At 45.3% G+C, this 14,456-nt stretch overlaps 1 protein-coding gene across 2 annotated transcripts in view; it reads left to right on the plus strand.

The window, feature by feature from the left end:
• Positions 1–412: 412 nt before the first annotated feature.
• The window catches only part of slc12a5a (solute carrier family 12 member 5a), a 76,803-nt gene continuing 62,759 nt past the window's right edge, over positions 413–14,456 (plus strand). For both annotated transcript variants that reach the window (XM_037252058.1, XM_037252059.1), the window contains exon 1: positions 413–739. In XM_037252058.1, the coding sequence (XP_037107953.1) occupies positions 535–739 (205 nt within the window). In that variant the 5' untranslated portion in view covers positions 413–534. The remainder of the gene's footprint in view (positions 740–14,456) is intronic.

The following is a 14,456-nucleotide window of genomic DNA, read 5'->3' on the forward strand; positions in this document are numbered from 1 at the left end:
ATCGTTTCCCCCATGGTCAAGTGTCCCTAATGAAGTGTCTGCTTTACGCGCTGGCTGGCCGGCTGGCTGGCTGGCTGGCTGGCTGGCTGACGTGGTTGCTTAGCAACGCCGACTTGAGCGACGTTGAGTGTTATTCAGAACGTATTCCAAATGCTCCTATAGCCATGAAATAGCGTGATCGCATCATATAGCGTGCTGTCACGTGTGTTGCAACCACATCGTTTATAAAGAGCGTCTCAACGTGTATTTGTGGTTCCGATTTGGATCGGCGTTAGGACCCGGTTCCCCTCCGGCCAGCCAACCAACTAACCAACCAACCAACCAACCAACCAGTCAGCCAGCAGACACCGGTTGATGACTCGGCCCACTGTGCATCTTCTCACCTGACAAGGACCGAACCTTCTGCCGGGTGGATCTGCCGAGGCGAGCGAGAAGCGCTTTGCTCGGAATAAAATAAACAAACAAAGAAACAAAGAAACAAAGAAACCAAATCCCTCCCTCGGGTTCCCCGATCCCAGCGTCTTCTCCTCAGCCATGAGCCAGAGGTTCACCGTGTCCAAGAGCGACGATGTCAGGCTCCCCGTGGACATCCAGGGGGAAGTCAACCTTCTGTTCGAGGGCGACAAGTGTTCGAGCGGAGCCGAGGCTGAAGGCGATGATGCAGCTGTGGCCGAAAGAGCCGAATCGGCGGCGGCGGCGGGGAAGGAGGCGTGGACGTCCACGGTGGTGACGCTAAAAGGTAGGAAGGACACAGCTACCGGCTACATGCTAGCACAGATGTGTGACTCCACTGTGGATTGGGCCACAAAAAGGTCACCGTCTGCACGATGAAAGAGGGCAGGTTACCTGACAAATGATGCATGATTACATGCATGCTTTGTTTTTACTTGCATCATTGGCAAATACGCTTTGGTTGACAGTAATAAGAATAACAATTACCATTACAATTACTCGTGCTATCATGTGAGTTTCATTCATTCCGTGATCATGCATGTAACTCGAAATCTCAAATCCTCTTTCCCCCTTGAAACGGATCCAAAATAGCCAAGATTCTTCAGTGGCCCCACTTATACTCCTTCTGGTGTGCATGTTTTGGCTCCTGCAAGTCATAATTCACAGAGATACATAATGCATAAAGGTGTCAAATGGAGGTCCAGGAAAGCACTTGCAATCAATCAGCTTGTTTTCCTGCAGGTTGATTCGAAGTACGTATGACTAAAGCCAAACCATGGCAGGTTCAACTTTCTGGATCTGGATTTGCAAGCATAGAACATTTTCACAAATGCAGTGATTCATTAAGCAGCAATATGATTCGTTTTTTTTTTTTTTTTTTTTGCAGATGATAAAGAATATATATACATGAGTATTGCAATATAAGTACTTTACCATTTGTATTTAAGTATCTGTTGTTTAAAGAGTTGTAATGCCTGCAAAGGCCTGATTACTGGATGTCACAATATTATCCTGTGGTGTGGGTGTGTCAGGAGGATTTTTTTTTACCTCCCTCTATTGTGCACAAAATGAAATATGGGCCAACAATCGTGAATGTTATGTCAAAAGTGTATCCACTCAAATTATTTCCCACAGTAAAAAAATACTACTTTGCAACCGTAATGCGGCTAGCAGATAAATAACAGTTCAACTTTGCTTCTTCTAGTTCTTCTCTACACACACTTTATTCCTTTCCATTCAGGATAATCTTGACGAGATATCTGACTTTGATCACAAGGGAGGGACGGTGCACAAAATTGTCCAGATTGACATTGTGGATTCTTCCCCGATTTAGTTTCCATTGATTGGCATGCAGATGTGAGCAAGCCATTCATTGCCATTATCACTCGCTGCCTTTCCAATGCCTTTCACCTTCAAGTGACATCATATCAATCTTTGCTGGACCCGGCCGGCGCCACCGATGCGTCGAAAATGGGCCAAGTGCTCTGCTCTTGATAGAATTAGGTGCACTCTGCGTTATCTGGTTGGGGGGACCCACTGCCTTGATTTGAATTTCTGTTCATACTTAATATCCAAAGTTGAAGGTGCCAAAAGTTCAGTCCCTTGAGACTTTGTTGCAAATTTCACAAGGCAACTTTAGCTCAGTGAATGCTTCTAAGACTGCATGCAAGGAATGCAAATCTGATCTCTTTGCTTTCAAGTGACAACATTGGGATACACAACATGGGAGAGGAGGAAAAAATGCAATACATTTGTTATCATCAGATTGGAATAGCATTCAGAATTGAATTTATGAGCAGAAACTTGAAAAATGAGCAGACTCAAATACAAGCAATAAATGAGATTTTGCCTCTTGGCAAAAACTACAGGCTGGGCAGGGCAGGTGGTGTGATTTGTGTCCTTATAAATTTTCAAATGTGATGGCAAGTCAGGACTGAATGCAATCGATTGTGTAGATGTCCAAATGTGTTGGGAAAACAAATGCGGTGACTCCACTTTACTTGCAAGTGCATGTTTATAGAAAGACGACAGGGGGCGCTGCTGTTCCTCACTCCATTCAAGGCCGCTGCAGGCAACTGCTGTCAGAATCATGTGGAAAAAAAATAGTGAGAGAGAGAGAGAGAGGGGAGATAGAGAGAGGGGGGCGAGATTAGAAGACCAGTAAATTACACAACCGTCTGCATTGTGTGTGAGTGTGTGTGTGTGTGTGTGATGGAAGGTGGGTGTTAAGCATATGGCTGAGCAAACAGTGTGTGTGTGTGTGTGTGTGTGTGTGTGTGTGCGTGTGTGTAAAAAAGAGACAGTGAGAGGAATAATGGGAAAGGGTAGCAGTCGAAGTGGGGGAGTAAATCTAGAAATCCTCGTGTGTGTGTGTGTGTGTTATGTAACAGTTGATGCTGGGGCTTTATGGGGGAGGTGCGTACTGTATACATGTAGCATGTATTTCCTGCAAATCCTCATCTTGCGGAGGTGGGCTGCACCTCAGACAAGCTAAGACGATCCAAAAGCGGGGAGGAGGGAGGTAGAACCCGTCCTCCATCTTCCAAGCCCCTCGCTATCAGTCACAGGTCAGCACGTCCACTTTACTGGTGGACGCTGAGGCTTGTTCCCAACGTCCAAACGTGAAGTCCAGAAGGAATGGCATTCTTTGAAATCAGAGTAGGTATGTTGAAAAGGTGGCGTTCTCTGCTGACTTTCATTTCCAACCTAAATGTAGTAGGTGTGTAACGTATCAAATGGTCTTTTAATGGAGATGATCACACCTATTTGTTCCATTAAATTGCATTCATTTATTGCAGGGGAGTCAAAGTGTTTTTTGTCGCGGGCCGCATCGTAGTCATAGTTTCCCTCGGAGGGTCAATATGATTGGCGACGTCTTCTATAGGCTGTATAGGCGACAAAACAAAACAGATGAGTAACTCGTTTTGAAATCAGAGACGAGTAAAGACTGTTCAGATATTTAAAAAAGTCCAATCGCAAGCAATGTCTGTATTTTTCGATACGTGACGATGATTTGTCATTTTAGTAATGACGCAAAGTCGATGCAAAACGTGTCTTTGCGGGCTACGTTAAATGATGTGGCGGGCCGTATCTGGCCCCCAGGCCTTGAGTTTGACACCTATGATTCCTTGGATGTCATATTTCAGCCTCTACGTGTTGCCACGTCAATCTGATCAAATGGCGACAGGTTAATTGCACCTTCTGGTTCAATGGTGTGTTAATGCTTCCGCCTGTGAGGGGACACGGCTGGCGCATGAACATTATTTGTGGTAAATAACTTTTTTTCCTGATGAGCTTTCCGAGTGCTTGGGAATCACTGCATTCAAGTCATTGCCACGTCTAGTACAAGTTCATTACTTTGGCCTTTTGACCAGCGGCCGTTTAGGGAGCCTCGCGACAGATGTTCCGAGCCTCTATTGAGCCATGACAGGCGATTTATCTCCCACCTTTGTGTGCTGCTCGGCCGTCTCCCCCCTTTTCCTCTCAGGTCTGCGTGACCTTTCCCTTTATCTCTCGCTGACCAAAAGTGGACGCAGCACCCTTGACAATAAGAGCTGGAAGGAGGTCCTTCAGCCGGCCTCTTTTCTGTCCCGCAGTCATTTATTTGTCGGCTGAGTAAAGTGCCGACGTGACGACTCTGCCCGCCAGCGCTCGCCATTGAACTCGGGCGTTCCTAAAGTATGAGGCCGTTATAATGGAGTGTGAGGGAGGGAGGGAGGGACGCGGCGGCCAGTTGGCCGACTCACTGTGTTAGCCCAAGGCCGCAATCGTCCATGACCAACAGTGAAATACAATATGAGGACACTTGCAAGGTGCTGCTGTAGGCCACAACTCACACACAAAGTCTCACATGATGTCACTCACTAAGCCAGGCCTCTTAAAGGCACACAACAACAAAATGGATTGAGTTACAAGCTTTGTCATGGAACAAATGAAGAATGATTGTTTGTTTTTCTAAGATCCGTAAACATTTTGCCGATCTTTACCGTGATTTTTTTTTTTTACATTACAAGACATAGATAATGACGTTAAAAAAACCACCTCAGAAATTGCATTTTTTGGCAGATTTTTTGTTAAACATATGCTAAATTACAAAGTACTGTAAAACAGCCAAATGTTCTGCCTTCAATTCCTCTCTATTATTGTGAGCATAAAACTGTTTTTCCATCCTATATATTTTGGAATCAATTGGCCCATTAATTGGGTCTCGGACTTTTATCCTGTTAAATATCTGAATTGGCATTGGTTTAAAAAAAAAAAAAAATCCACATTGCAGCTTTTACTAAGTGACGTAAATGTGAGATGTGTTGATTTCAATCCACCTTCTCCTGCCTTCCCAAACGTCAACATGCGGATTGATGGCACCGCTGTCTTTTCCTCCCCTGCACGAACCTTTTCTTTCTATCTTTTGTGTCCCTCCTCCTCCTCTCCCCTTTTCTCTGTGTTTTACCCGGTCGTCTGTAGCGTTCCTTGCCGTCTCGTCTCGCTTACCCACCTACCCATCCAGCCAGCCAGCCAGCCAGCCAGCTAGCTAGCTAAGGCACCCACCCACCCCCTCACTCCTTTCAACCTCGCTCCCCTTGGTTTTGGTGCATTGCAGTGGCTCCATCGCCACGTTGGAAGACACACCAGCCAGCCAGCCAGTCAGCCAGTCAGCCAGTCAGCCAGTCAGCCAGCCAGTCAGCCAGTCAGCCAGTCAGCCAGTCAGCCAGTCAGCCAGTCAGCCAGCCAGCCAGCCAGCCAGCCAGCCAGCCAGCCAGCCAGCCAGCCAGCCAGCCAGCCAGCCAGCCAGCCAGCCAGCCAGCCAGCCAGCCAGCCAGCCAGCCAGTCAGCCAGCCAGTCAGCCAGTCAGCCAGCCAGCCAGCCAGCCAGCCAGCCAGCCAGCCAGCCAGCCAGCCAGCCAGCCAGCCAGCCAGCCAGCCAGCCAGCCAGCCAGCCAGTCAGCCAGTCAGCCAGTCAGCCAGCCAGCCAGCCAGCCAGCCAGCCAGTCAGCCAGTCAGCCAGCCAGCCAGCCAGCCAGCCAGCCAGTCAGCCAGTCAGCCCGTCAGCCAGTCAGCCAGCCAGCCAGCCAACCAGCCAACCAGCCAGCCTCACCGAATGAGGTCTCCCCTTCTCCCTCGGTATCACTTACTCTCTCGGCCGCTTATTTTAGACCCCGTTTTTTCTCGTCTGGCTCTCTCTCGAGGCTTATCGGGAGCCAGAGACAAAGCCGTGAGAATGAGCCCAACTGTCGCCGTGACCATTTCCATTTCAAATAAAGCTGCTCCCAATTGGGTAAGGGCTACAAAAGGCGCAGAGATGCAATCCCTGGCAGGCAACTGTCCTCGATTTCGTCACAGTCGTCCGCCGTACCGCCATCGATCCTGCGGGTCAGCATTGATTAAACGTGTTTGACGAAGGGTTCCTGTATTCTCGGCTGGACTGCACGCGCATTTCAGGATCACACCGTGTTCCTATTGGGGCTCTTGTCCTAATTTGCCAGAGATCAAAAAGCAACGGGGGGTAGTAAGACAAAAGGAGGTCACAAACACCTGCTGATGCTGCAGCATGGTGCCACACTTCTTTGCATACGGTACGGCTCCTCAATTCAAAGCATCCGAATCGGTGATTTTGCAACACAGGGAACCAAACCGGAAATGCAAAGAAATACGTGGCTAACAATCTCAATGTTGTCAATAATACAGGAGGTCTGGATTCATGTCGAAAAGTAGAAAAGAAATCCACTCTCAACATACACATCAATCTTTCAGGTTGTATTTACTCATTTAAGAGCAATTGATGTCCCTAATGGTCAATGTTCCAGCTCTTATGCAATTGAAGCTGTCAGATATTATGCATTCCATGGCTTAATGATTTGCCACCGCCGAGTTCCCATTTAAATGTCTGCCCTTTTCATCTTTACATTCCCCACCGACGTTGTCAAGGGTGATGACGTGGCTGTCGCTCTCTAAGTGCCTTTTGTGTTTGAGCCAAAGTTTAATATCTACATGAGAAGCCGCCAGAAGTACAGTGCATCAAATTCCCACTAATGGCACAGCTGGGCCATCACGTTGGAGTATGGACACCTTTCAGACACTCTAATTCCATGTTGTGTACTGTTCCTGCCTCCTAATCCAAATTTTGCACTGTATCCTGAAACCAGATTATGAGATGATGTCAAGGCAACTGTCCACTGTGATGTATTACATAGCAAAGGTGCAATGACGTGAGTCTCAAGCGAAATCCTAAATTGGGTTTTACTGTATACCTTGTGCTCCATTGTAGCATATTCACATTTTAATCACTGACAATTTACGTTTTAGTGCTCCCAAACAAGGTAATGATCTTTCCAAGTGGCTCTGTGAGGGCTATGCATCATACCATAGACACTAATGAGAAGAGAAAAAAGAACAACAACAACATCTCAACAAATGCAGAATTTCAAATGTAAACATGCAACACTTGTCAAGTCATGCCGTCTTAGTTGAGTCTCAAAATAGCAAGCTTGTCTAATAGTTTTCGCCACGCAAGTACCAAGTTGTAAAATGGACAAAGTTTGACTTGAATCAAGTCATGTGACTCTGTAAAGTCTATTGTCAAATTTCACACGCCATTGAGTGATTCCCTTACACACGGGCTGATGAGGACTTGACATATCAGTAGGCGGAATAAAATGCCTTCCTTCCTTTTTTTTTTTTTTGAAATTGTGGCCATCCTTTGAAAATAGTCATCTTGGTACGAGTGGGGCTGTACAATTAATCTCTTTCACAAAGAAAGCCTTCATAATAACATCTTTGGTTGCCACGGCAATTTTCCATCACCTACATTTGCTGGCTTATCATATTCAAGGACACTTCAATATGAAGTGTGATGTAATGACAGCCAATTAAATGGTTGGACTTTTTTTTGAATCAATCCTCTGTTTATGTCCTTTGTCCCTTTGCTACCTTTTACCACTGTACGTATTTGAAACATCAGTTAGAAGAGTAGCCACAGATTGGAAACGATCTGCTGTTAGTCCGATTCAATGTGAAAATGACATCATGTCTGCAACATGGACTCATTCTGGAGACATTTATCAATTGACCTGCTGTGTTTCGCTAGCTACACATAAACACTGAACCTTCTCAAAACACGGCACAATTATTGGAAGGCAACACCTCAATTTGCGAAAAGCTAAAGCCCATTTAGAATTCCATGCATGGCTTACGTAACGCTTTGTCTTTCATGCTTTATTAATGACAGGGATTGCATGATGATGACGGACGGGCTTGTGTGTAAATGTGCGTGCACATCAGTGAACACAATTATGTCATATCTGTGCATGCCTAGAGTTGGCTTCTGGTGTGTTTTCCGTGCATTGTCGCAGTCCACCGCAAAAGGTCAGCGTCGGTCTTTCCGGGTGATTTTTAAAAGGACCTGTCAAGAGTTTGCACGGATTAGCCACATTAGCGCCATGACACGTTATGTTCACGGACTGAACTCTCGCAGACGCGTTCTTTTTTGGCACTCGGCCGGGCGACAAAATACTGCAGAGTTGTTGGCGCTGTTCTACATTGTTTTCTGTCTGAGATGATTGAGGCCGCAATTACAATCGTCATCTGTCATTTTTTGGAGTATGTTCATTTGCAATAAAGATTCGCATTAGATAGAATATGAATAATGGCTGAGCAGCGTTCTGCCGAACGTTCTCAAATTTGAAGCCGGTTTATCTGAGCCACGTGACATTTGGTCGAATTGCCTATCACGAGTCTATTCACCAAAAAGTCTGAAGCTGTCATTCCTTAGTTTGCCGTTGTGGTTTGAAGCAGTTATATGAAGCAAGTGTGTCATCTTTTTGGAACATCATTAATGTTGTGTTAATGTGCAAAGTGCATTTCAGAGTCCATGACTAAAACCGAGGAGCAAATTGAAAATGAAATGCACCATAAGAGCAAAAGAAAATCAAACTATTTTACTCCTACCCCTGGCTGCATTTATAGCATCAACATCTAAATTGCATTTTGTCTAAAACATAAAGGGCACATTTTGACATACAACTATTGGTACGACTTACTTTACAACGTATGAGCCTGTTGAATTGAACGTAAAGCTAATATTCTTATGTCTGAGGGGCGGCAAGCAGAGAAAAATGTTCATCTTGAAAAAAAATAATCATAGGTGACGAGAGGGACAGAGAGGCGTATCCTTCAGCGTTAGTCTCGCATTGAGTGAGTGAAATGTGTCTGGGCTGTTTGTGCGCACTGTTAATTGAATCAGACCCGACCAATTACAGCCTCTGCGCTGCTCTCCGCACAACCACATGTGCTTGTGAGTATTTACCGCCGTGCCCGTTGCCGCATCAATACTGCGGCTTGGCTTGTGCTCCAGGGCTCCGTGGGGAGGAATGGTGTTACGGGGTCTTCCCTAAACCCTCGGGGGCCGGCCAACGCTACGAGGGCGAGAATAGACTCCATCCAGATAATTGTTTAAAGTGGATCACATATCATCTCTTCCAGCTCTGGGAAAGAAAGCCAGAGCATGCCACGTCACACTGTTCTATTATTGGACGTGGCAGGATGCCGTGTTGTCAAGGAAACCATCTAATATGGATGCTTATTTGTGGGATTTCGCTGTTCAGTACACAAAACTATTTTTACTTTTTAATATCATAATAAAATAAATCTATTTTTTAATGTAATAATATTTCTTTTAATAATAATGAAAGAAAACAGTCGACTGTTTTTTAAATATAATAATACAATAAAATAATCTACTATATTTTAATATAATAATAAAAAAAGACTTTTTTTAATGAATAATAATGAAAGAAAACACTCCTCCCGCGAATGCAATTAGCTCGGCGAAGTCCGGCGGAGTTCCTTCGCTTCTGACTTCTCTGGCCACGCTGATTTGGTTTCTACTTGGCAGGCGAGGGCGACGTGGGAGATCGATGGAGTGATTCATCTCACTACCGTGCTACTCGCTACCTCTGTGCTAGAACGGGAACAACAACGGGCGGCAGCAAAAGCAACCAAAACAGCAGCAGCAGCAGCAGCGGCGGCAGCGGCAGCAGCGGCAGCAGCTCGCCTACTCTCATCCTCTGTGTAGGATTGCTGCTCAGAGCAAAACAAAGCAGGGATGTCGTGTCGCTAGTATTACAATTAGGCTTGGAAGTGTAGCGAGTTGAAGCTGCAAGCAGTGAAGAAAATTCATCATCAAACTTTGACTCTAGGAAAAGAAACTTGGAACTGCAGTTCCCAACCACATGAAGCAAGATTTTGACAGAAAGGCAACAAAATAATCAAAGCATGAATAACGCAGCCCACCTCTTCACTTCATATAGTTGTTGTGGTGACTCCTGCACTTGTTTCTACTGAACAAATCAAATTGGATTTTCTAAATAAAAGGTGTTTGAGAAGGTCGCGGTTCATAATCTTGCTGTTTGGGGACCGTGGGTCTCAGATATGACCTTCTTATTTGGGGGAATTCCCCAGAAGAAGTGAGTGAAAATGACGACTACTACAAGCCAAAATGGCCAAACCTTGGTCAAAAGGGCCAACCTTTCCTATGGCTCCTTGAGGCTGTTTTGTTTATTACAGAAAGCGTAAAACTCTAACCAGATAAAAAGTGCAGGTTGGTGTAATTATGCACAGCAAAAAATCTGTCATCGCTTCCCCCCCCCACCATTGAATTGACTTCTACTACATAGAACCTATAAGATTGACTGATTGCATATTAGGTGTACAACATAGATGTCATGCTTAAGCCCCGCCCGTGTTCATCAGCCCTTGTCAAAGACAAGTCTGTCCGAGCATTGATTGAAAGACTAATTAAGTGTGCTAATTAGCGCAGTGCTAAACTCTCTCTGGAGGTGAAGTGGTTCCTGACTTGGGTTGTAGCCCTCTCACCTCCCAATAATTTGCTATGTGCCTTTCCCACGTGGCATGTGGTTAAGAGGCTTAGGCATTCGCCAAACAACGCTGTGATATTCTCTGCTGACGTGTGCGCGCCGTGATAGTCATGCTTGTAATCCCGTTGGCTAAATATGCTGAGCTGTGAAAACAGATTAAGTTGTGGCCGTGTTTGTCTTAGCTCCATATCTCCAGTGGTGAGCTGCGTGACCCCTGCACAGTTGTTGCTTGGTCAACAGCAACGCGGTGTCACCATTCCCAGAGGCCTCCATTCCATTTGAGTCTCCATTTTTCCATTTCTCTCGAGAGGTCTATTCCATTTTTTAGACGATTCGAGTCTTCCAATATGTCTTTTCTTTTTGTCGAGTGAATCTTATTTGAAAGAGTGGTGATGCGCTTTCAATTGTTCTAGTCTAAGGGATGACGTTACGTACGAGTGGGCAAATTGAAATGATTTATTTTCAATATAAAAGTTACAATCCTGTTTTCTGTCAAATGTTATGTGTTGCTCAAATTAGGCCTTGTAATTGCGCACCTCGGTTCACTGGCTAAAGTCAAGAGGTTGCTTGTAGGATGTATGGCGAAACATTTGATCATGATCCATATTTTTTATGATGGCTAGGAATCCGGCACGAGTTTATTATTCAGCCGTAAATACAAAGCTTCTCGCAGTGCACCAGTCCAAAGAGAAGAAAAAAAGCACAAGCGAGAGTGTCTGTCACATCTCCTGACAGATTTGAGAATCCGTTGACAGCGCAGACACTCTCTATCAAAGTCCACTTTTATTGGAATCTGTGAGAAGCCTGCTGAGGGGCAGCAAGGTGTAGCAGAGGAGCAGAAGCGTGCTCGCCCGTGGGCAGCGGAGGGAGGGAGGGAGGGAGGGAGGAGGGCCGGGCGGTGGGTGGGTGGTGGGCACCGCAGGCCGCTCTGGTGTGAAGAAGTAGAGGGGCGGCCGCTCAAAGTATAGTGGAGCCGTCCGGTTTATTTCTTACATTACACAATGAAAGGGAGTGGAGAGCTTCATATGAAAGAAGCAGGATCCCCTCCCAGTTTGTTTGTTTGGACCCTCTTGAGCCTGTTCTGGCCAGGTCCAAGCCTTGCTAGGCCCGCCGGCGTTCCAGCCTTCCACCGCTCCCTTCCCCTTTATTCCATAAAAGAAGTCAATGTGGCAATTGGTTGCCCTGCCTCGTCCGTGACAATGTCTGCCTTGAAAATGGATTTTATTAAGTGTATTCCAGGCAAAGTCAATTTCTCATTTTCTCTCAGCCATTGTGGGAATCGAAGATTCAACTGCTCGTCAAACTTGGCTTTCTTGGACTTTCAATCCGAGGATGAAAAAATGCTGATGTGGTTGTGGATCGGCCCCATGAGGTTTCATTGAAAGCTGACCATTGCTAATATAGTTTATGAAACGTCCGCTATCATTGGGCAGATTGGATTGACATGGCAATGCAAAGAATCTGAAATCGGATTTTTAAGATTTTTTGCTCGAATCAATCTGGAAGCCGTGCACCCAAGGCAAACACTATGAAATGAGAGAAAAATAGACTGTTGGTAACAAATTAATCATCACATGTCAGCTTTTTGCTGAAATGAAATACAAATGAAAAATAAATCCTCACTCATTAGCTGTTTGTTGAATGGATCAAGCAGCCAAGCACACAAATACAAAATGAACACGTATGGAGCAGAGTTTGTTGAAATGCCTTATATAGGTCAGTGCTTCCGATAGCGCGAGAAAGCCCAGCACTGATGAAACACCATGAGAGCGGACCACACAGCCAAGAATTGCGTCATTGCAGTACATCCAGTCATATGTACCGTCACACACAGCAAAACCACGCGACGGACGCTTGGAGAAGAAATGAGCTGTAGAGACACAAGCAAGAACAAGAGAGAGATCCACAACGCGCTCCATCAGGCAGGAGCTTCGTTGCCATGGCGACCGGCAGCCCTCTGTTGGTATTTGCGATGCATCTGGGGTCAGCTAATATGGCGCTGGCCAAGCTCGCCATATGCCACCTTCCACCAACTGCGCCACTCTGACGGTCAAGGGAGTCGAGGGAAAAAGGATTTTCGAAAAAAACAAATTGAAATACTGTTCATCTGTTAAAAAAAACACTTTTAAATGGATGTAAATAGCACTCCATAAAATTGTACTCCATAAAGGCAGACATTAATGACATCATGAAAGTGCATCAATTAAACGTTTGGCCGTTGTGCTGTTCCTTCTGGTGTGATTGCCTCAGCCACCAGGGGGCAGAAGACTACAGACAGATCGATTTTTTTCTTTTTTCTTCATTGAGACAGCTCAACTCGTCTCTCAGCTCATCAGTATAGCACTAATACTAGTAGTTATATTGTCTGTCTGTATGTGTTGCTTCACTATTTGTGAGCAATCCAAGCACCCGTATGAGTATATGTGCTTACTCAAGCAAACAAAAGGTAGAGACATCCTCTTGCGATTGGCCGGGCTACTTTTCATCACGGCTTCCCTTTTCTGCTTTCCACTTGGCTTGATGAATCTGCTAAAAGGCTTCAATGTCACACCCGCATTGTCATTTAAATATTTGAATGCTGGTTTCACTTCCTGGGGAAGGCGAGTGAGCACTTTGCTTCCATTTTTAGCCTCTGCTAGTAGATCTTTTGCTGAATACTGTTTGAACCCTCCCCCTCCCCCTTCGTGAGACTTTTTACGTGTAAACAAATGCGCATCAACACACACACGCACACATACATAACCATTTGTGTCAAGCTGCTGCATTTAATGACCATAAAGAAAGCAACACGCACCCTGCTTCTCCAATATAATATAGCCTGGTGCACACGCAATCATCTTTTTTAATATCTTAACGGTTTCTGAAGATGTGAGAGACCACACATGGCAAGGGAAAAATATTGTCAGACTGCTTTTCTATTGTGTGTTTTGCTCAAGATGACCAAAGCAGAACGGGAGGGGGAACAAAATCATTCTTAACAGAATAATTGTTCAAGTCATCTGTTAAAGGCATTCGTCATTGGACCTTTGCTGTCTTTGATTGTCCGGGTATTTGTACCTTGCTTCATTGTGAATGTCTCCACTGCATCACTGAAAAAAATACAATACAAAAAATACAAAATCATCATCAGACCTCAATCTCAAGAGTAATTGAAACAAAAAAAACCTAAACAAATAAACTATACATGGTCTTGATTTTTTTTTTTTTTTTTATAAATGCAGTTTGGCTCTTGAATGACTTTATATAACGATAACTGGCGTCTGAAAAGAAAAAAGAAAAAATCCCAGCCATGTCCTAGGCAAAGCCATGGGGAAATACTTGCTGTGCAATACTTTTTCTCCCCTGCGTGAATATTTGATGCAAAGAGCGAACATACTGTACAGTATAGACGGGTGGGTGTCTCTGTGGGTATTGTGGCGATAAAAGCGCCTCATATCCTGCCACTTATGATGCTTTTGAAACATCTTCTTTTTCTCTGCTCTCACATGGTTTCATCTGGAACTTTTAAATGTACTATACTTTCTCATAAAGATCAACTCGTCTGACAATATATTTGTCATTGGTGCATTCCTTGTGGGTCCTGAGACAGCAGGATTCCAGTAACGAATTTGAATATTACCTAAGAGAAGCAGCCTCTTCACCCGCCGGCTTCTTTGTGTATTATTTATCATTGAGGACTCCTGGCCTGCTTCCCCGGGCTATTTTTACCCAACATCTCCGTCACATTAACTCCGGAGTCCCAATCCCCTGCTGCTCCCAAGCTAACAGCAGCAAGCTTCTCTCCATCTGGATGGTGGATTACATTCTCTCTACCTTTATGTCTGCAAACCATCACTGTCTATCTTGCCTTTTATCTCCAGTCTTCTGGCTCCTCACCACTGGGCTAAAGCTCCGGCTTTTTCCCCTTGTCCTCCATCCACCGCACGCTTTCTTTCAATCATTCCTATTAGCGGCCCCCGGGGAGGGCTCGGCGCATGAATCCCCAGAGCTCGCTCGCTCGCTCGCTCGCTCGGTCTTTGCCCAGCGCGTTTGTATGTGATTCGGCTGGCTGCGCATATCAATAAGCTAGTGGTTCGTTCTTTGCAGTAGCGTCCAGTCACATTGACGAAAGGTTGCAAACATTGCTTGGTGG

The sequence above is a fragment of the Syngnathus acus genome, chromosome 5 (assembly GCF_901709675.1).
Source record: "Syngnathus acus chromosome 5, fSynAcu1.2, whole genome shotgun sequence".
Lineage (NCBI taxonomy): Eukaryota > Metazoa > Chordata > Actinopteri > Syngnathiformes > Syngnathidae > Syngnathus > Syngnathus acus.